Here is a 24,394-nt window from a genome sequence, read left to right as displayed (position 1 = left end):
TTGAACTTACCAAGTTTCTTTACACAGATAGTTAAGGAAATGTTGTATATTCTGGTCATTATAGTTCCTAGATGTAGTAGTTAGGCATTCAGTTGAACTAAGCGGTTTTCCTAATCTTATACTAATTTCTTGGGCTGTGTGGTCCCCAAAGCCTGTATTGTGGGTTTGTATTGTATGTTTCAAGGCACATTTATAAATATTTGATCATGGATTGTGGCTGAGGTTTTTGTGATGTGTGTTGGCGTTTCTGTAGCAGCCTTTAAATTGAAAGCTGCTAAGAGGTTCAGTAAACCAGTTTTTTGATTAGACTCACTTGCAAAGTCAATGTTGAAATCCCCACATATAATTAGTTTTCTATTTTTTTGTGTAGTATTGTGTAAGATATTTTCAAGGTTCTTTAACATAATGTTAATATTGCCAGTTGGCGCCCTGTATAAACAAATTATAGCAATTTTTTCGTCTGTGATTTCAATTCCATTTACCTCAATATCTTTCTCTATGGATAGTTTTCTACATATGGCATACATTTAAAATTTATGCTATTTTTAACATAAATGCAACTACCACCATGTTTATACAATTTACGACAAAAATAACTACCCAATACAAAATTTGGAATGCATAGCATATGAAGTTTCTCTTTGTCAAGCCAGTGTTCAGTAAAACATAATACAGAGGTGTTTTTCATGTCACTTTCCAACATAATTTGAAATTCGTTTACTTTGTTGGATAGGGATTGTACATTTTGATGAAATACCGTCAAGTTTGGAGTTAAACACGAGTTCTGAAACTTACTAGCCTTAGTACTTATATTTATATTGGAATTTCTGCCTGGATGATATTTTTTATTTTCACTTTTGAATTTTCACCCCCTCCACACGGTATCAGTTTCCCTTGTTCTTGATGATTTTACAGATGTCTGTAACCATTTTACTGAAATTCATTGAGCCTAGTCTGTTTAAATGTACGCCATCCTTTCCCAAGCATTTGTCACTTAAAAATTTGTTTGGGTCAACGAATATTGTCCCGAGTTCGTCGCACTGTTCCCTGACTGCACTGTTTATGTTGCTTATATAAGAATTGCTTACTGACCTTCTGTGCAGAATTCCACTTATAACCAATCTTGAGTTTATGTACAATGCTTTGGCTGAAAGAATGATGTTTCTCGTCTCACTTACAATTTCTCCCTGACTGGTGCTTCGTATTGAATTCGCCCCAGAATGAATAAAAACACCTTCATAATTGGTCTTTGGATTGTTTCCCTTTTTAGTTGTAACTGTTTTGCACTTAAGAGATTTTTAAAATGTTTGTTGAGCTCATGAGGTCGGATACCAGGACGAACATCTATTTCACAGTTTGGTGAAACTACATTTTTTAATATAGAATCGCCAATAACAAAGAACTCCTTTTTGTTACTCTGCTTTTGTGGGGCAATTTCACGTTTCACCCTTTTATTATATGTCACTGTTTTCCAGCTGTATTTGCTTACAGATTTTCCGCAGTTTAAAAACCCTGCGTCTTTTTCGATTGTATTTTGCCCATGATAATTTTCACTGTTCCTTTCTACACTAGGCACAGGATTCGTAGATTGCACACTACAATTTTCACAGTTTTTTTTCCGTGTTTGGTACTTCATTCCCAAAACATACTGGGCACGTCCACGGAGAATCGTCGTTTATGAGTTTTAGGCTTACTTTTGCGCACTTTTCGTGCAGCCAGAAATTGTACTTTACGCATTAGATACCTTTCATTACACGATTGTTGCACTGTTTACACAGAGAACTGATAGTTTTTTCCTTTTTGTGGCAGAGCGATGTGTCGTTACACTGTGTACCGGGCGCCATCTTGTGCTGTGTACCGAGCGCCATCTTGTTAATGTCTGTACTCTGTGAAATATATATTGTTCTTTATGTTGATTCCATTGCTAATCAATCTACATTTATAGTCATTTTATTATTACAAGAGCTATTTCTTCTGTGTATGCGTTGAACTAGCAAACAATCTACACATTTTTCTTAGTACTTTTTACACATGATAATATCATTATAAAACATGATCCATGGATAAAAATCAACAAACATTCTGCTTGATGAAAGACTGAATTATCACATACTAACTTCAGTGTCTCATGCCTGAATGCTGTTTAACAGAATAATACCCTGAGGAATAGAAAGAAAAATGGATGTGGCATTGGATTGTAATCATTTCAGCTTCATTAAGTGGATCCTCCTGACATTTTTTAACTTTGAGGAAGCTTTTGTTTATTCAAACTGAGATATAACAAAAGCACAAAGGAAAATGATACCAGTGTTAGGGTTCAAACATCATTCCTCTCTGTTGTTCATGGAGTAAATATTCAGATCTAGAAACTAGTGTTTAAATAAATACATCTGAACTGTAGTTTGTGCCATGCCTGTTGCTGTTCCTTGGTAAGCATAAATCTTTTCTCTCCACATTTTATCAACACATAGTGTTATTCAGGAATGGAAAAATTAATGCATGGAGTGGCTACCAATATCTAGTAATTCAATTCTTCAGATACATATGACTTGGTTGTCACAGCGTGTTTGTCACCCAGTGCTGCTCCTTTGAATTCCTTGAAAAATTAAATAAAGATTTATGGGAAATGTACTGCAGAATAATATAAGTAAAAACAGATCTTTATAATTAGCTATAAACAACAGAAAGTACAAATGAGGTACGCTGTTTTAATTATATGCCCTATGCATCCACTATCCTAATTGTTGACATACATGGTCTCAACCAGATCCACACATTGTAGACTGATAGCCCACGGCATCCCACTACAATCTCAGTCAGTCCTTCATGGCACCAGGCTAGCCCAGACCAGGCTATCCATTGCTCATTAACTGCACTCATTAGCCGGGACCAGACACAGGCCGCATTGCTCACTCCATGAACTACATCTGCAGTGCCCATCTAACCTACACCTTGAAACTTCAAAATGTTCCATGCAGTCTTCCCTAGTGTGTAGGATAAACTAAAGCTGCAAGGGCTGTTTTGCCACAGCATAAATAGTCACTTGTACATTTACATTTCCATGCAAGAGATTTTACAAAATACAGTGGAGCATTGCCATAACAACATCCAAAGGACATTGAAAATTATGTTGATATAAATGAGTGTAGCTGTAAATGAGATTTGTATTTTCAGTCTATTGTGATAGCAAATGGAAAAGAACAAATTTATTTAGCCTTATTTTATTTTACGTACAGTATTCACTCTTAAGCTTACATGAACACAGTACATGCAACAGTTTGTCAAATATTCACCAAACGTCTTTATTTACGAGTAAAGTAATCAGTCATTTTACTCTGCCCAATACATACTTTCAAAATTACATTCTATGTTCATTATTTCATTTTCAGTTTCACTGCTTCCTCCCCTCACTTCATAGAATATGTTTACAATTCTAGTGGCTTCTAAAGTGTCCCTCCCAGTAGGGACAGGCACTTCATTTCTTTCTTCTTCCCCTTCTTCTTCATCTCCCTCACCTATTTCAAGGTCACTGTGGACCTGATTCTTCACTTCATTTGCAATTTTGTCTTCAGTTTGCACTTTGGTTGTAACAATGTCATCATACTGTTCCATATGTTTAATACACTCCTGGAAATTGAAATAAGAACACCGTGAATTCATTGTCCCAGGAAGGGGAAACTTTATTGACACATTCCTGGGGTCAGATACATCACATGATCACACTGACAGAACCACAGGCACATAGACACAGGCAACAGAGCATGCACAATGTTGGCACTAGTACAGTGTATATCCACCTTTCGCAGCAATGCAGGCTGCTATTCTCCCATGGAGACGATCGTAGAGATGCTGGATGTAGTCCTGCGGAACGGCTTGCCATGCCATTTCCACCTGGCCCCTCAGTTGGACCAGCGTTCGTGCTGGACGTGCAGACCGCGTGAGACGACGCTTCATCCAGTCCCAAACATGCTCAATGGGGGACAGATCCGGAGATCTTGCTGGCCAGGGTAGTTGACTTACACCTTCTAGAGCACGTTGGGTGGCACGGGGTACATGCGGGCGTGCATTGTCCTGTTGGAACAGCAAGTTCCCTTGCCGGTCTAGGAATGGTAGAACGATGGGTTCGATGACTGTTTGGATGTACCGTGCACTATTCAGTGTCCCCTCGATGATCACCAGTGGTGTACGGCCAGTGTAGGAGATCGCTCCCCACACCATGATGCCGGGTGTTGGCCCTGTGTGCCTCGGTCGTATGCAGTCCTGATTGTGGCGCTCACCTGCATGGCGCCAAACACGCATACGACCATCATTGGCACCAAGGCAGAAGCGACTCTCATCGCTGAAGACGACACGTCTCCATTCGTCCCTCCATTCACGCCTGTCGCGACACCACTGGAGGCGGGCTGCACGATGTTGGGGCATGAGCGGAAGATGGCCTAACGGTGTGCGGGACCGTAGCCCAGCTTCATGGAGACGGTTGCGAATGGTCCTCGCCGATACCCCAGGAGCAACAGTGTCCCTAATTTGCTGGGAAGTGGCGGTGCGGTCCCCTACGGCACTGCGTAGGATCCTACGGTCTTGGCGTGCATCCGTGCATCGCTGCAGTCCGGTCCCAGGTCGACGGGCACGTGCACCTTCCGCCGACCACTGGCGACAACATCGATGTACTGTGGAGACCTCACGCCCGACTTGTTGAGCAATTCGGCGGTACGTCCACCCGGCCTCCCGCATGCCCACTATATGCCCTCGCTCAAAGTCCGTCAACTGCACATACGGTTCACGTCCACGCTGTCGCGGCATGCTACCAGTGTTAAAGACTGCGATGGAGCTCCGTATGCCACGGCAAACTGGCTGACGCTGACGGCGGCGGTGCACAAATGCTGCGCAGCTAGCGCCATTCGATGGCCAACACCGTGGTTCCTGGTGTGTCCGCTGTGCCGTGCGTGTGATCATTGCTTGTACAGCCCTCTCGCAGTGTCCGGAGCAAGTATGGTGGGTCTGACACACCGGTGTCAATGTGTTCTTTTTCCCATTTCCAGGAGTGTAGTTGCACTGACTGAGTATATCACAGCTGATTTCTGGCAGCAATGCAGATAGCAGCAGACATCAGAGTCATTGAACATGTCTTCAGTTTTGGTGGCATTTATTCCTTCAGTTGTGATTCCTCCCATGACAGAAACAGTTCTTGATGGTTTGGGTTGTGATCCAGCTCCAGACTGTGGTAATGCATCTGATTGGATACATCAGTGTGGTAGAATAATTCTGCTTTCTCGCTATGCATTGTATCATTTTCAATAATATGAGCTCATGATAGGGCATTTAAGACTCCTAATTACTCCTTGGTCTATGGGCTACAATAAGCTTGTCGTATTTGCAGCAAGAAAAACAAGCTTAATATTCTCCAAACCAGAGAATACAGGATGTGCTGGACAGTTGTCAACAAGAACCAGTATCTTCCTCTTCTGAATTGTGAGCTCCCGATCCCAGTACCTTATTTTGGCTTCAAAAAGCTCAAAGGTCATCCAGGACTTTTTACTAACCTTGTAGTGTACTGGCAGATTTTTTACATGCTTAAAACACCTAGAATTTTTTAATTTATCTATCACAAAACAATTGTTTCTTTGCAGTTCCATATGTGTTAGCACGAACCAGAATTGTTATTCTTTCATTATACAGCTTACCACCAAAACATTTTTCATTCTTGAATTTCAGAGTTGTGTTAGGTGTCAATTTAAAGAAAATGCCAGTCTCATCTGCATTAAAGATGTCGCAGTCTACATGTCCTTCATGAATTGTAGGCCACATGGTAGTGAGCCATCGTTGGATTGTTTCAGTATTCACACTGTTGGTTTTACCACTCATTTTGCCAAAAGTAATGTGCTGACATTACTTGAATCTGTCAATCCAGCATTCGATGCACACAAAATTCCTCATCTTTTAATTTACTGGCAAATTCCTCTGCTTTCACCATAAGGAGTGGTCCACTAATGCTATTTAAACCACTTAAGCAGCACTTCATCCACATTCCTCTGTTGAGCTTTTTGTAACCACTTAATTTTGGGTCCATTTTCTTCAAATGCAGTAACAATTTTATCCTTTTTCTTCCAAATCTTTGGGCTGTGGAATTTACAAGGCCAAATTGATGACACACGTCACCTTTTTTAACTCCATTCTTGATTTCATGAATCACTTTCACTTTTTTTCCACCATTAAAACTTATCTTTTATGGGCTGTGCTGTTTTAAAATGTGTGCATTTCATAACAAATAGCTATGGTAACTGACATCACGTGCACTGGTGATGAGTTCTATAATTGTCACCACTACTGTAGTATGAATGCGCTAGGGTAACAATGAGATAAGGAATCTATAGTATGCCAATTGTTGATAGAAGGGAGGAGAGAATAATACACCAGGTTGCCATATTACAACAACAGATTTCATTCTACAGTATATTAATTCTTGGTAAATCTTGTTGCTAACTGAGGCTGAAAATTATGTTATATGTGATGTACATGCATATACATTTGTTGTATTAAGCAGGGAAGAGAAGTATGTTCCTTATGAGGAATGTGCCATAACATAGAAATAGCCAAGTTGTCATTGTAACTGATGTTGTTATAAGAAAGTTCAACTATATAATTGAAAAATACTTGCATTGCAAACGTTGCTATCACAGAATATCTCATCAAGCGATTAGTCTCAACAAACAAGAATCAGGAAGCTTATGTTTCTTGTAAGTTCTGTGCATCAGCCTGAAAATAAATAATAATAATAAAATAAAAATAAAAAGTTATGTATGCATTCTCTAATATGATAGAAATCTACACAGTTATACAGTAAACAATTTTGTTGAGAATCTGACCAAATAATTACGTATAATTAGAATGTCATTCACATTTTGAACACTTGATTTAGTTGTTTTCTATGAAAAGAACTGCTTTACTGAATTTAGGTTTTGTCAAGGCATTACATCCACATCTACAAGATTACTCTACAATTCACACTTAAGTGTTTATCAGAGGATTCATAAAACTACTTTCACACTATTTTCCTACATTCTGCTCTCAAATAGCATGTGGGGAAAATGAACCCTAAATCCTTCTGCGCAATCTCTGATTTCTCTTACCTCATTACAGTGATCATTTCACACTGTGTAAGTGGGAGACAATGAAATATTTTGGCATTCAATGAAGAAAGTTGACATAAGAAATGTTATGAAAACCTGATTGCGGTGGCCTTGAAGCTTTCCCTGATGCTAACATCCTGGCTTGGAAGACTTGGAATATAGCAGAGAGTACACAATTACTTGCTAAAGTTCCTTATGGGACACTTCTTCCAGATAAGCCGTTTACTGTGTCTACAAGAAGAAAGAAGAACCTCAATGCAGATGACTATCTTTTTATCTGGGCTAAAGTTGGCCTCAGCAATGCCTTTGCAATGAGCCTATCATCATCGCTGGTGACACAGTGCTCCAGTGTATAAAACACTGAGAGCAATAGACATTGATTTGAGTGGACAGTTTAATAAACAGCAGCTTATGGGTGGCCCTAATGTTTTTCATGGACTACGAATGGAGTTCGCCCGTGATATACAAGCTGTTTTTGAAGGCAGTACACGGCTGACCATGGCCGTTGTTTGGGGCAGTGGCTATGGTGGCCTTGAAGCTTTCCCTGATGCCAACATTTTGGCTTGGAAGACTTGGAGTATAGCAGAGAGTACAGGATTACTTGCTAAAGTTCCCTATGGGACCCTTGTTCCAGATAAGCCATTTACTTTGTCTATAAGAAGAAAGAAGAAGCTCAATGCAGACGAATATCTTTTTACTTGGGCCAAAGTTGGCAATGGTAATTGATGCAGGCCATGTGGTTAAAACTCAATGTGAGATCCCCACAATGCACAAGGAATTATTAAGACAGAGCTGTCCATGTGTCCATCTTGTTGCTTCATGACCATGAAGTACACGGTGCCCCATGGGCTGGGAAGATAGTTATCAGTTTCATCTGCTCAGTCAGCCATCATTCTCTGGCAGTTACATGATTGGACATTTTGCTCAATCACTGAGGAGTGTACACTCCCTGGGAACAGTGTTGAGCACATATATTGTGCAATGTCTCATTGTGCAGACATGTTTTCTGTAAATTACTTTCTGCAAGTCCTACGTCCTGGACACAGCATGTGGATGTGGCAAAGAAACTGGCCCACCCAGAGACCACTAACCTGTAAGCAGCTGCCACACAGATACCCTCTTGGAGAGCAGGACTTGGGAGCTATAAGAAGGTGCCAGCAACCAGCTTGCAGCTAGAACACATGTGCCTATGACTGTGAGTTGCTTGTGGTGTATGAGGTAAAATACTTCCGCCCATCAGTAGAAGCCCTTTCCTTCATTATTTATACCAACCAGAAGCCCATCATTCATGCATTACACATGAACAACACCAAACATTTGCCGCATCAGCCCCTCCAGTTGGAATATGTCTCATAGTTCTCCACAGACATTCGCCATGTTTCTGGGATGGACAGTACCATCTCAAACTGTTTGTCCTGAGTTTGGTGCGGTTGTCTCTGCTTCTGTGAACTTTGGGGATGTTGACCAGGAACTGCAGAGTGACCATCAACTGGACAGCCTCTACAACGATGCCTCCACCAGTTTACGACTGAACTAGTGCCCATTCCGAGCTTCTCCCATAGGATTTGGCGTGTCATATCTCTAAATAACACAAGCAGGATGCATGAAACCTACACTACTGGGGAAGCTGTGTAAAGTAGCCAGATTCTCAAATCATGAATCCAAAAGAACTGCGTATGAACACACAGAAAAATTTAATCATGCTTTTGATTAGTTGCACCCCGTACATGGTGCTTGATATGGACTTTGGAGACTTAAATTCCACAAGAGGGTCTTTAGTACTGGCATGGAACATCTTCTACAGTATCCCAGCTGCTCCATGACGTGTACACTTGGTGACGTACAACTTGACAGGAAGGAAGCACTGGATGTGGCCTGATATTGCACTGGAAAATTTTAATAAATCAGTTAAGAAGGCTAGGAGAGTGTTACTGTTAGAAAGAGCAGATAAGCAGTTGTTAGCATTTTACTTAGACAGTGAAGTGACATCACTTGGTTCCAGTAAGATCAATATAGAGGAATTATGGACAAAGTTAAAGCAGATTGTAAATCATGGTCTGGAGAATTATTTGCTTAGTAAGTGGATTAAGAAAAGACCAACCATGGTTTAACAACATGATTTGGAAAATGCTGAGGAAACAGAGGCTGTTGTATTCTCAGTTCAAAAGAGAATATGCAGATCACAACAAGCATAGGTTAATAGAGATTTGTGAATCTGAGAAAAGATCTGTGTGTGAAACATACAATTACTACCACCATCAAACCTTAGCAAAAGATATGGCAGAGAACCCAAGAAAATTCTGATCCTATGTAAAATTGCTAAGTGGGTCTAAGGCTTCCATTCTGTCACTTGATGAACAGTGTAGTGCGTCAGTTGAAGACACCAAAGGAGAAGGATACAAACATGTCATCATTTGAACATCAGACTCCTGTATGAGCGACATATTAGTAAGTATCCCTGGTGTAGAGAAACAGCTGCAGGAGCTGAAAGCAAATAAGTCACCAAGTCCAGATGGAATCCCAATTCAGTTTTTCAAAGAGCACTCAACAACATTGGCCCTTTCTTAGCTTGCATTTATGGTGGCTCTCTCGTCCTTCACAAAGTCCCAAGCAACTGGAAAAAAGTGCAGGTGACCCCTGTGTATAAAATGGCCAAAAAATGGATCTGCAGAATTACAGAACAGTATCCCTAACATCAGTTTGCTGCAGAATCCTTGAACATATACTCAGTTCAAATATAATAAATTTTCTTCAGACTGACAAGCTTATGTTCATGAATCAGCATGGTTTTAGAAAGCATCACTCATGCGAAGCTCTGCTTGCCCCTTTCTCACATGATATAATGTGAAGGGCAACAGGCAGGTTCCATATTTCTAAATTTTTGGAAAGCATTTGACATGGTGCTCCATTGCAGGCTGTTAAAGAAGGTACAAGCATATGGAATAGGCTCACAGATATGTGAGGGGATCAAAGACTTATTAAGTTATGGAATCCAGCATGGTTTTGTTGCTGGCGAGTGTTCGTCAGGAACGAGGATATCATTAGGAGTGCCCAAGGGAAGTTGATAGGACCATTGTTATTCTCTATATACATAAGTGATTTGGTGGACAGGGTGGGCGCATTCTGTGGTTATTTGCTGATGATGCTGTGGTGTATGGTAAGATGTCAAAATTGAGTGATTTCAGAAGGATACAAGATGACTTAGACAAAATTTCTAGTTGGTATGATGAATGGCAGCTGTCTAAATGTAGAAAAATGTACGTTAATGTGGATGAGGAGAAAAAACAAACCTGTAATGTTCAGATACAGCATTAATAGTGTCCCTCTTGACACAGTCATGTCTGAGTACTGCTTGAGTGTTGGAATCCATACCAGGTTGGATTAAAGGAAGGCACTGAAGCAGCTCAGATGTGGGCTGCTAGATTGGTTTTCAGTATGTTTGAACAGCATGAAAGTATTACGGAAATGTTTGGGGAACTCAAATGGGAATTACTGGAGGGAAGGTGATGAACTTTTTGAAAAGCGCTATTGAGAACATTTAGAGAACTGGCATATGAAGCTAACTGCAGAACAATTCTGATGCCTCCAACATACGTTATGCATAAGGACCACGAAGATAACATATGTGAAATTAGGGCTCATATGGAGGCATATAAAGAGTCATTTTTCCCTTGTTCTATTTGCAGGTGGAACAGGGAAGGAAATGACTATTAATGGTAAGGGGTACCTTCCACTAAGCACCGTAAGGTGGACTGCAGAGTATTGATGCAGATGTAGAATGCAAGTTTTCTGCTCACAAAAAAGTGAAGTAAGTTTTGCTAAGGTGTCTAATTGTCATCACAATCATTTACATTTTGTGTGGGCTCCTGAACTTATTTCTCAAAATAAAGTAGCAGCAGTAATGGCTAAAATCTTTCATGCCTACCAATAAATTTTTGGAAGGAATGATTTCCAGCAGAAAAGCTGTCTGGCTTGCTTGCCTTTTGGTGCAGTCTCACCTTATCTTCAAAACACATACTGACATTCTCAAGTGTGGCATTCTCAGAAGCTCAGTCACCAAATATGGTCTTCTTTGATTACAGGCTTTTATTCTTTGGTGTAGTTTCATTTTGTACATCTAAAACCAGGTAACTATATTTATAAGAAGTGAAATGACTGGTACAAGAATTAAAACATCAAAGCTTGAGATTTTATTCTAATCTGACATGGAAAGTTAACCGAGAACATTTTATCCAAAAATATGTCTCCCTCCTGACCTCGTTCCTCTGAGTACTTTTTCCATTCACTATCTAAAAGTTCACATGTTGACACATTAAGATAGACTCAGTAGCTTCCCATTATTTTATTTGAGATGGAAGCATGTTCACAGCATTCATACAGTACCACCCTGTGACTCTAGTGGCTCTCACTAGATTACATCCACATCAAAATAGTTCAAATTAAACAATACTAATTAAAAGAACACAATGAAGGGTAGTTCTTTTCATGCAGTGATTCTGTATCCACAACTGTAATGATACTTGTCCTTCTGTTCATTTACCAGATTCTTAATCTGACATGGATAAAAAGCTCTGTGGATGTACTATTTTCTCTGTGACTCAGAAAAAACCATTTCCACCCCTGGGTTGATCATTAGAGTGCTCTTCTACCATGCTGGACCAAACTGCAATTGCATCTGAGGAACTGCAAAAAAGTGTGTGATAACAGTTATTTTGTAAAAAAACAAAACAAAACAAAACAATTAATTATGGTGGTGAATAACTTTAATTTCAAGTTAGGAAAACTACAAGCCAGTGTACACATAAGGTGATGTGTGGTGTTAGCTTTATAGGCTAACAAGCCAATCAGTTATTTCAGCCAATGCCAGCCTGGTAAAGTGAAGCCAGGTGGGCCAACCAGGGTAGAGTAGGACCTGGCAAATTGAACCAGACTAAGTCTACTCATGCTACATGAACCAGTGTGGCTTGGGGCAGGCTAATATGGGCTGGTCCCAACAGGTTTACCAGCAATTCATATAACATATTTGTAATACCATTCCATGATGAGCACTGCATGTACATTCTGAGTGTCCTGTGAGAATCATAGGCAATGGTGCCATTTACCAATACATCATTAGATCTTGACAATACCAAAGGAAAAGCTTCTGTTTGCAATTATAGCATCAGTTACTTTAAACAATATATTTTCAGAACACCTTGAAGAAACTTCTGTACAGTGGCAGAATTCATCATTTTTATAACAGTTGTGCTGGCAGCATACATCAAGAAAGATGAAACAATGTAGTAACTTGCAATAAATGTAACGTGCATCAAGTATAATGCCGCAAGTGATTTCATTACACAATGTGATCTTATTACCATCACCAGAGTTTATTCTATCACTTAATGCACTATTTTGTGCCATAAGTGATGTTCCATTTATCCTGAAGTCAACTAATTAGATAAAAATAGAATAAGAAATGATGATCTACTTTCTATTTTTATTCAATAAAAATGAGTGTTTTGAAACTAGATTATTGATGTATGAAGTTTGTTAGTTATAAGTGTTGATTAAACTGAGAAATTAGTTGCTTGATTATTAATTGCTATGTTATTTTATTTAAGGAAATGGGACTTTCGATTTTGAAAGGAGCTGTTTTGTTTGGGATGAATCCAGAAGTAATTACAGTCAGATATTCAAAGCAGACATATGCAATAGGTGTGCTGAAGCCATTTATACCAGGAGTACATCGGAAAGGTAAATATTTCCTAGTGGTGATATGTTTACATAATTTGGGGCTAAAAACTACTCTAACCAGAAATATAGCTACAGAATCTGTGCCTACATTAATGATTTCTGTATTTTTGTCTCATTTGTGATCACACACACACACACACACACACACACACACACACATGAAGCTTTCTTTCCAGTAATTTTTTTATATAGTTTTTCGATAATGTAAAAACTAAACCGGTGTTACTTAATCTTGCGTGCAAAATGTGATTCACCTAAAACTATCACAGTGAACATTTCCTGAATGACGTGAGTAACTGATAAGCAATTTTCACAGAATAAAAGTAAAAACAAACAGCATCATGAAGTTAGCATATGCAGTGACTCCAGAAGTAATGGAAAATATATTATTTTAGTTGCAGAATGTGCTCATTTCTTAAATAGAACAATGACTATTTTTGCTATGAAGCTGAGTGCATAGTGATTTGAACTACAATTATGTTTGCTACTTGGCTCTAGTGTCATTAATTCAAAAGAAATTGTCATTATGCCCTATAGGTGTTGGCCAACAGTTAGAACCACTCATAGCATGGTGTAGTAGAAGTAGAAGTAGAAGTTTATTGTCTCATAACATACAATTCAAGTCATTAACTTAAAGTACAGGAGACTCATCAAAACACAAAAACTGGTTTACAATATTAAACAATCCCTAGTAGCTTAGACAATTGAAATTTTGATTATTTAGGTGTGTATTCCTTGGGCCATATCCATGATATCTTACAATGAAGCTGAATGTGTTGGTTGGATTACAAATATAATACACTTTCTCAGCAAAATGATTGCTGCATCCTGACACATTAGAGGTCATTCTATTTCGTACAAAAAGGAACATGTTCATTCACTCACTCGCTCACTCACTCACTCATTGATTCACACACATACCATTTTCCATAAATCCCTTCATGAAGGAGAGCCTTCAGGGGTGTAATGAGACAAGCTATGGATTAATAGGCAAAAAACAGCCACTGTGGTCTGTTTCTGTAAAGCAAGTTTTATATTGTAACAGCTTGACCAGTACTTAGATCAAATCTCAGGAGTTCTACAGCTGGTCTTAAACAAATGTTCTCCCACACTGGAAAGGCCAAAGAGGATTTTTCAACTGGCTGGTTCATTCATCTGATCTGAAAGCAATAAATATTTATCTATGAGGAAATTTGCTTGATGTCATTTGTAAGGAGATCTAAATAATATGAAATGTTAGATTAGAGTAGCCTAATCTTAAATCAAACACAGTACCCAACAGTGTGCATAGCTGGAGGGATGTGTTGCAACTGATGGCCATCAGTTTGGACTTTCTTGGTAAAAGGACTCTTATGGCTGTGGCAGGCACAGGCAATAAGATTGTCAAAATTTTAAAAAATGATCTAAAGGATATCTTAGTAGTATACAGTTCAGAGTACTGCATTAATCCAAAAACAGTTCAGCTCAAAAAAATAATGAATTTCATTCTGTGTACTTACCACTGGAAAAAAAGTAGCAATCTGGCTGGTGTAGTGATTTACAAAAGGGGAATGACCTGGTTGATAGATTCATTCATTCATTCACATATTATGTTATGTAAATCCCATCATGGAGGAAACCATTCATGTATGGGGAATGAGTCACGTTATACATTAACAGGCTACTTCTACAAAGTACAGGCTACTATAGCCGAGACAATTAAGTAAATCCCCGACAGTTCATAGCACTGTTGCCAGCTTTTAACAGCAAAGCACTAATGACTGCAGGTGAAAACAGTAGCCATCTAAAGAACTGCAACAACACTGAGGCATTGCCATAAAGGTGTTTACAAAATTACTCTACATTATCTGTTGAGGTAGGCCTGTCAAGTTGCTGCATCCAGCCCATTGCAGCTATCAGGACTCAACTCACTCTGACTCAACTATAACAACAAATTATGAATAGCATTAATCTAGTCACACTGATAATTATGGTAACTGTTTATATATTACTTTATGTATGCATATATTATATATATGTATGCTTTAAGAAAAATATCACTGCTACTCTTCCTGTACTACTTAACTGCTATCTTTATCTAATACTTCAAATAAAGCATTTATGTAACTTTACACAGACCACTATCAGCTGCCTATATTCTGGGGGAGGGGAGTGGGTGTGATATGTCTAATACAAATATTTGAGCTAAGCAGAACTTACAGAGTGGGGAAGGTTGTTTTTGAAAATTTTTGGGTTTTTCAATTTCCTGCCTGTTATCCTCTGGCAACCTGTTGTAGACTTGTGGATCAAAGTATAAAACTCCATTCTGAGACCTAGAGATGGATGCATTCTCTTTATGGGAATTATTTCTATGTCTAGTATTGTGGTTGTGAACTGCAGAGTTGATTCATAAATTCACTTTCATTATTAACACTTAGAAGAGAAGCATCATACTCCTACATTGCATGGATTATATTCCAAAAAGGTAAGTGATGTGGCCTATGTGAGCCATTTCTCAGCTTTGTGTGTTACAACATTTGTCTAAGATCTGTCATCTGTATAAAGATACTCTGTGGGGGGAGGCAGGTGGGAGGGTGAACACACAGTTGTCCCTCATTTTGGCGAGGAAGGAATACAGACAACGTTGTGTGTTACTTGCTTTGAAGCTATCACATTCTCCGTATCACCATGCACAATGCCTCTCAAGGTCACATGAAGTGCAAAGGGCCTTGGTTGTTACCTGATACTTGTTTTGTATTTATTTTTGAGATGACTTTGTGATTCAGTAATGAAAAATATCTAATTCTCCAAAAGCTAAAAACAATGGACATTCATTTTGCAGAAGAGGCCTTTTGCTTTTGTGAAATTGAAAGGCATCACAAATGTATTTCTTTTGATGACAAAACACAGAATGACTGCATCCTATATCACTGTCAGTACTATGTCAGGAATTATGAAAACACTGAAACATTACAGTATTTTGAATTATGATAAAAACAAGGCTGATGTGGACTACAGTAACAAGCTAATGGGCTACTACCATTTTGAGAGGAAGAAAATAGCATGACTGAAGAAACTTTTTTCATATTTTTTGATGATAGCTGTAAATTCATATGTTTTACATAAAAAAAGTTGAGAGCCACTAGTAAACATCCTCTTTAAATTATTACCGAATTGGCAGAGACAAGAAGACCTACTTGAGTTAATGTCCACTTAAAACAGTTCACCTGTGAACATACTCACTGGAAGATATTTTGGTAAATTAGTTCTGGCTACCGAAATGTTCAAATGAGCATAGAGCAGATGCAAAGTTTGCATAGAATGAAACAATGCCACATCTGGGAAAGTGACAAGAAAAGATATCAGGTACTATTGTGAAAAATGTCATGTAGGTCTTCCAAAATGCTTTGAAAATACTAAGGCAATTGTAACTAAGTAATTTTCAATAACAAAACTATGTTTTCATAGAGTTTTAATTTTAGCACCAACAATTTCTGATCCTATCTCCTTTTATTAAATGAAAGACAAAAAAATTGTAGTTATAATTAAAACAACAAAATTTCATTTCAATACAAAAAATGTCACCGGTGTAAGTGTTTCTTTCCAGTATTTCATAGAAAAAAAGGGCTATTCTTCCAAATGTTATAAACTTACTTAAATTCAGTGCAGTAGAAGTGGCTGCATAAAATTCAGAAAAACTGTGAAAAAGTGCAGTATCAGCCAGTTGATTGAAAACCTAGCTGCCCAGTCCTCGAAGTGTTAACCATGAACAATATTTGGCAAAATATATATTGACATGTAAGTGAAAAATCCCTAGATTCCTGAAGAGGCTTCTGCAAGATGTTTGGTTATTAACTCTACATAATATTCTTATTCTGTGTTTCTGTAGAATAAATATATTTTTCTCCTCAGCTGAAATCCCTCAAAACTTTATGCCATAGAACAGAACTGAGTAAAAATATGTGAAGTGTGCTAACAATCCTGTCTGAGGGTCAACACAGAGAAGTTTATGAGTGTAAAGCAGAAAAAATTGAGCTCATGGGTTGAATTATCAACATGCTGGTGTCACTTCAATTTATTCCCCATCTGGGTGCCCTGTGGCTTCACACTTGGAGGCTCTACTTTTGGTACCTGGAAGATATATTTATTTGATTGAAATTGTATAGCATGAGATTTGCAAGATTAAGGATTAAACTCCTGGTTGTGAATCGGATGTAAGTGTGTTCTATTATTGTCCTGAGTGTGTCTGACATGTATGTATTTGGGCCCTTTATCAGTATATTGTGTCTTCAGCAAACAGTAAAGTTTCTTGATAGTCCTTTAACGTTCCAGTAAATCATTTATATAGACCAAGAACAGGAGTGAACCAAATTTCGAAGTTCAACTTAATTGTTGCTTCTGTTTACTGTGTACTAAGCCTTTCTTGAATAATTTTAATAACTGCTAAACAATATAAATCTGCTGAAATTTAACATTAGAAGCTCCAGGTTGGACTATCAACAATATTAGGAAAAGGATAGATTGCTATTCACTGTAAAGATGATATGTTGAGTTAGTTGCAGACGGGCTGGAATGCATTCTGTTCTGAGCTGCCAGACATATTGCTCATGTGTGTGTGTGAGGTGTGCTTGCTTGTACGAATGTTCTTGTAGTTTCCATACAGCAGAGATGATGAGTCACAGATAGGCACAACAAAAAGAGTGTCACAAAATGAACTTTCATCCAACAAAGCCTTGTTGAAAATAGACAACAGACACACATACACACACACTCACGCAAACATTCCATCATGGATTTTCCATTGTTGTTTGTGTATTTTGTCTGAAGAAGGCTTTGGCCAAAAGCTAGATGTGTAACAGTCTTTGTGTTGTGTCTGTCTGTAATTCAGTGTGCCTTTTTATGGAGTATATAAGTCTATCCCTTCCCTAATATTGTTAAATCAATTGAAACCTATTTTGAAACTTTATGGAGACTTTAAAATTTACTTTGTTTTAAATATAGAGATGTCATTCTAAACTTTTCATCAATATGCAACATAAAAGCAGAAGCAGATGTTTCTATCTTAGTAACATGCATTACTGTAATATCTTTAGATAAATTCCAAGTTATGAAGGCTTCATTCAACACATCACTAAAGATTTTAATGTGGTATTCATTACCAACTAGTTCAAGTTCTAAGCACAAATGTAAAAGGAAGTATTGGGAATGGAATTTATTTAAGAACTTTAACCAAATGCTGTAGTCAGAATAACATAATTTATGTCAATAACATGCTAAACAAAAGAAAAATTGCCAAACTTTTTCAAGCATTAAAAATCGAACAAAAAATTCAACACTTTTATTGATAACCCTCCACTTTCAAATTGTGTTTCCACTGAAAAGTGTTAACATAAGGAGCAATTTGTTTTTTATTTGATTTTCATTGAACCCCAAAATGTGTTGTTACACTTGAATATGGCACAAGCCACCATCACAATTTGTGTAGATATTATAGTTAACCCATAACAGGAGAAAACATCTGTAGAATGAAATAAATCGGTTGAACACTTACAGTATTCAATAAAAAGATTAACTTGATTGTTTTAGACTCATGATAAGAAAACATTTAACTCAGTTATTTTAGACTCATCTTGTTCTTGTGGTCTTCAGTCCAGAGACTGGTTTGATGCAGCTCTCCATGCCACCCTATTCTGTTCAAGCTTCATCTCGAAGTACCTACTACAACATACATCCTTCTGAATCTGCTTAGTGTATTCATCTCTTGGTCTCCCCCTATAATTTTTACCCTCCATGTTGCCCTCCAATACTAAACTGGTGATCCATTGATGCCTCAGAACATGTCCTACCAACTGATACCTTCTAGTCAAGTTATGCCACAAATTCCTCTTCTCTCCAATTCTATTCAGTATCTCCTCATTAGTTATGTGATCTATCCATCTAATCTTCAGCATTCTTCCATAGCACCACATTTTAAAAACCTCTATACTCTTCTTGTCTAAACTATTTATTGTCCATGTTTCACTTCCATACATGGCTACACTCCATACAAATACTATCCGAAAAGACTTCCTGACACTTAAATCTATACTTGATGCTAACAAATTTCTCTTCATCAAAAACGCTTTACTTGCTATTGCCAGTCTGCATTTTATAACCTCTCTACTTTGACCATAATCAGTGATTTTTCTCCCCGAGTAGAAAAACTTATCTACTAATTTAAGTGTCTCATTTCCTAATTTAATTCCTTCAGCATCACCTGATTTAATTTGACTACATTCTCTTATCCTTGTTTTGCTTTTGTTGATGTTCATTTTATATCCTCCTTCCAAAACACAGTCCATTCCTTTCAACTGCTCTTCCAGGTCATTTGCTGTCTCTGACATAATTACAATGTCATCGGCGAACCTCAGAGTTTTTATTTCTTCTCCATGGATTTTAATTCCTGCTCCAATTTTTTTACATTTCCTTTACTGCTTGCTCACTATACAGATTGAATAACATCGGGGATAAGCTACAACCCTTTTTCACTCCCTTCCCAACCACTGCTTCTCTTTCATGCCCTTCGACTCTTATAACTGCCATCTGGTTTCTGTATAAATTGTAAATAGCCTTTTGTTCACTGTATTTGATCCCTGCTACCTTCAGAATTTGAAGGTGAATATTCCAGTCAACATTGTCAAAAGCTTTCTCTAAGTCTACAAATGCTAGAAATGGAGGTTTGCCTTTCCTTAATCTATCTTCTAAGATAAGTCATAGGGTCAGTATTGTTTCATATGTTCCAACATTTCTGCAGAATCCAAACTGATCTTCCCCAAGGTTGGCTTCTACCAGTTTTTCCATTTGTCTGTAAAGAATTGTTAGTATTTTGCAGACACGACTTATTAAACTGATATTTTGGTAATTTTCACACCTGTCAACACCTGCTTTTTTTGGGATTGGAATTATTATATTCTTCTTGAAGTCTGAGGATATTTCGTCTGTCTCATACATGTTGCTCTCGAGATTGAAGTGTTTTGTCATGGCTGGCTCTCCCAAGGCTATCAGTAGTTCTAATGGAATGTTGTCTACTCCCGGGGCCATGTTTTGACTCAGATCTTTCAGGCTCCATCAAACTCATCATGCAGTATCATATCTTACATTTCATCTTTATCTACATCTTCTTTCATTTCCATAATATTGCTCTTCAGTACGTCACCCTTGTATATAACCTCTATGTACTCCTTCCACCTTTCTGCTTTCCCTTCTTTGCTTATAACTGGTTTTCCATCTGAGCTCTTGATATTCATACAAGTGGTTCTCTTTTCTCCAAAGGTCTCCTTAATTTTCCTGTAGGCAGTATCTATCTTACTCCTAGTGATATATGCTTCTACATCCTTACATTTGTCCCCAAGCCACTCCTAATTAGCAATTTTGCACTTCCTACTGATCTCATTTTTGAGACATTTGTATTAATTTTTGCCTGCTTCATATACTGCATTTTTATATTTTCTCCTTTCATCAATTAAATTCAATATCTCTCCTGTTACCCAAGGATATCTACTAGCCCTTGTCTTCTTACGTACTTGATTCTCTGCTGCCTTCACTATTTCATCTCTCAAAGCTACCCATTCTTCTTCTACTGTATTTCTTTCCCCCATTATTGTCAATCGTTCCCTAATTCTCTCTCTGAAACTCTCTACAACCTCCAGTTCATTCAGTTTATCCAGGTCCCATCTCCTTATATTCTTACCATTTTGCAGTTTCTTCAGTTTTAGTGTATAGTTCATAACCAGTGAATTGTGGTCAGAGTCCACATCTGCCCCTGGAAAATTCAGAATTAAGAAGTCCACCATATTACTGCTCTGTCAAAAGCCTTTGACATGGTGTATCATTTGAGCTTCTTCTTTCAAAGCTTTAACTGTATATAGTATTCAAGGCCTGTCTAACAGCTGGACTGATTTCTTTCACAGTAATTGTAAACAAGCAGCCAGTATCACACACACTAACAAAAAACTTAAAACTATCACACATCAGGCTATAATTTAATTTAATATGTCTTCTTGACACAAGCATCACTAAAGGGGCCATGTCTCTTCCTTCTATACATCAGTGATATGAAGTGAAACGTGAATGTTTATAAAACTATCATGTTTGCTGGTGACGTCACAATTTTGCTAAGTGAAAAATCAAGTAAACTGGATTAATAGGTAAACAGTGCCACTACTGTATCAATGATGAACCAGTTGATATCAGCAGAGAGACTAAATTCTTAGGCATATGGCTGAAAATCAATAAAATGAAATGAGCATAGAATATTTGAATGTAAAATTAAGCAAAATCTGCCACCACTCTGGACACTTAAATTATGCTGTAGTGAGTCATCAGTGTCAGAGCAGATATGGCAATAAGTGCCTGAACTACTAATGTGTGTGTTTAGCTACATCAGCCATGAAAGCACTCAAATTATTCAAACTCTTATAACTCCGAACAATAAACATTTATTTATAGATACTCATTAAAGATACATATGACATTGAGATTTATACATTGCAATAAATTAATGCTAGGCATGATGTGTGTCTGTTTTAACAAAGAAGTTCTCATTGCCTACCCCCACTGTCTACCATCAATAACTGAAACAAGTACTGATGCTAAACAAACAGTGCCTCTGGTTGCTGGCATGTTAACTCACTGTTGGCTATGAACTACAGTGGACAACAATTTTGTTCACTACGCCACCCCTCTAGGGAGAAGTGGATTGTCATCCATGTACCTTGCTGGAAGATGAACTTGACAAAGAGAATGCATCTTCACTCAGATTGTACATCTGTTTTTGGTGGCAGAACGTGTGCTTGAGGCTGAGGATGGTTTGGAGGCTCAAGTGTAGTTAGCATTTCTGGAAATAAGTACACTACTATTACTGTCTATTGAAAGAGTAGTAGTTTTATCATTTTGTGCTATATCCAGTGTTCGATCTCCTTCACTGATAACCAGACGTGGGCTCATATATGAAGTTTGTGAAGATGGTTTGAACTGTCTGTATGCAACATAACCTTGCATGTTGTGATGCACAAAGGTAGGTACTGTTCCATATCAGGAGGCTTCATGTGAATGGACGTGTGCCATGTGGTTCCTTAGGTGATAAATCAAATCTGATGGATCATGATCCGGTAGTTGTGCAGATCTCATGTCAGTGAATTCACCGGGCAGGGTTGCACCATATATAAGCCCCACTGCCAATTGATCTAAGTCCATTTTGTAAGTAGTGCAAAGTATGAGAAAGACCATAGGCAATACTGTTGTTCAGCTGATGGAATGACACATTTATGCAGCCTTTAAGGAACAGTGCCATCATTCTTCCCTGTCATTGCTTGATGAGGGGTAACTGACTGTCTGGTAATGGAGAGCTTACAGAATTTGCTTAGTTTGGCATATCATGCAACCTGCTAAAAAAAGTGTGTGATTGCATTCTGTACGCTTTAACCCATCGCATAAACAAGTGCTTACTTGAGGGATATTTTCCTGATGAGTTAAAACTGTCTAGGATCGTCCCAGTATACAAAAAGGGAGATAAAGACTCTCCATCTAGTTACAGGCCTATTTCAATAGTACCCGCATTCTCCAAGGTAATAGAATGCATCATGTACCAACAATTATCATCTCACTCTGAGAATCTAATGCTAATAATTAATGCTACACAATACGGGTTTAGGAAGAATCTGTCGACCATTGATGCAATCAACATGGTAGTCAGTTACATCCTCAAAGTTTTTGAGAACAAAGGCTTTGCTCAGGTCTCATTCTGTGACCTAAGCAAGGCCTTCGACTGTGTTGAGCACACGCCACTACCAGAGAAACTAGAATTCTACGGCATCAAAGGAAACAGTCTCAGACTATTAAAAGCTTATCTCAACAACTGTAAACAGGTAGTTTGTGTTGGTCAGGAAATGTCAAACATAGAAAATATTTAAAGTAGGTGTGCCTCAGGGATCTGTACTGGGGCCCTTCCTGTTTCTGATGATCAATGACCTCCCCTCGTTTATTAGATCCACCACTGTATTGTATGCAGATGATACGACTTTTCTTCATAGCAGTAACAATCTTAATGATCTTAAAACCTGTGCTGAAAATACACTCACTCATGCAGCATATTGGTTCAGAGCAAATGGTTTCCTGCTAAATGAAAATAAAACTCACTATCTGATGACCCTAGTTCTGTTAAATTCCTGGGAGTTTATTTAGACAAAACGTTATCCTGGGGCCAACATGTAAACTATATTAGTAGTAAGCTATCTAGAATAATTTATTTATTAAGACAACTCAGAAATTGTGTACCTGAAACATACATCAGATCATCTTATTTTGCATTTTTCCAAAGTATAATATCCTATGGCATTATCTTGTGGGGTAACTGTAGTCATATACATGACATCCTATTATTGCAGAAGAAAGCCATTAGGATAATTACAAATTCTTCACATAAGGCTCACTGCAAACCCTTATTTATTAAACAAAAAATTATGACGGTAATAAACCTCTATCTATACAATGTCTTTATCTTTACGAAGAAGAACCTACAAGATGTGAAACGTAGAGAAAATGTACATTGTTACAACACAAGAAGCTTCAAACACATATACACGCCTTACCATAGATTATCAAAATCAATAAATAGCTATGAAGTCACAGGGCACAAACTATTTAATAAGCTGCCACATGCTATACAGGATCTTCCTGAACATACATTCAAAGAAAGACTGCATGAATGGTTTATTGCCCACCCGTTCTATGATATCAATGAATTCTTCGACTGTAAAATGCAGTAATCCAACAGATGACCCACTCTACATTTATTGTAATATAAGCTAAAATATTTCAGTAGTCAATACCTTATCACACTGTATTATAAATTGTAACTTCATTTGACATTGTCAATTGCTGTAATGGCCTAAAGACAATAAAATCTTTATTATTATTATTATTATTATTATCATTATTATTATTATTAGTTGGTTAAATAATACTGATCCAAATTGTCAGCTGTTGTCCGTATTAATATGTACTGGACAACCAAAGCTGGAAACGCAATTTGAAATGAAGGCACTTCTATAGCTTCTGGCCAATGGATAAAACAGTTGATGGCAGTCAGTAGATAACATTAACTGTTAGAAACAGGATGTGGACTCAAAACATCACTGATGACAATTCTTCTGCAAACAAAGCCAGACAAAAAGTTTTGACACCAGGTGTGTCAATGATCTAATGACAGGATGGCATGGGTTGTGAAGGCTGTTAAAGGACGTATGCAGAGTGCAGGTGGCAGAAACAAGGGAGATCTTCCAATGGAAAGAATCATAATCAGAATTTTTACTATCCCATAACATACAAAGTCAAATCACAGATCTGATGTGCTGGGGACTCATCAACATTACGTTTACATTACACTTACAATTTGTATATACAGGAAATGTCAGATATAGTTTAACATCAGAGCTAGGAATTTCAGAAAGTTGTAATTGAAGGCTTGACAGTACATTGTGCAGCAGATTTGTGAGTTCATCAGATTATTGTGT

General features: G+C 37.9%; 1 protein-coding gene across 1 annotated transcript in view; it reads left to right on the top strand.

Annotated features, from left to right (window-relative positions):
* LOC124596007 (heat shock 70 kDa protein 12A-like) overlaps positions 1-24,394 on the top strand; it is a 206,951-nt gene that overhangs the window by 139,943 nt on the left and 42,614 nt on the right. Inside the window, exon 11 of the mRNA XM_047134961.1 lies at positions 12,731-12,863. Within this exon, the coding sequence (XP_046990917.1) occupies positions 12,731-12,863 (133 nt within the window). The remainder of the gene's footprint in view (positions 1-12,730; positions 12,864-24,394) is intronic.

Source organism: Schistocerca americana, chromosome 1, assembly GCF_021461395.2.
Source record: "Schistocerca americana isolate TAMUIC-IGC-003095 chromosome 1, iqSchAmer2.1, whole genome shotgun sequence".
Classification (NCBI taxonomy): Eukaryota; Metazoa; Arthropoda; class Insecta; order Orthoptera; family Acrididae; genus Schistocerca; species Schistocerca americana.
Note: the sequence above shows the minus strand (reverse complement) of the source record. Positions and strands in the feature narration are given on the sequence as shown.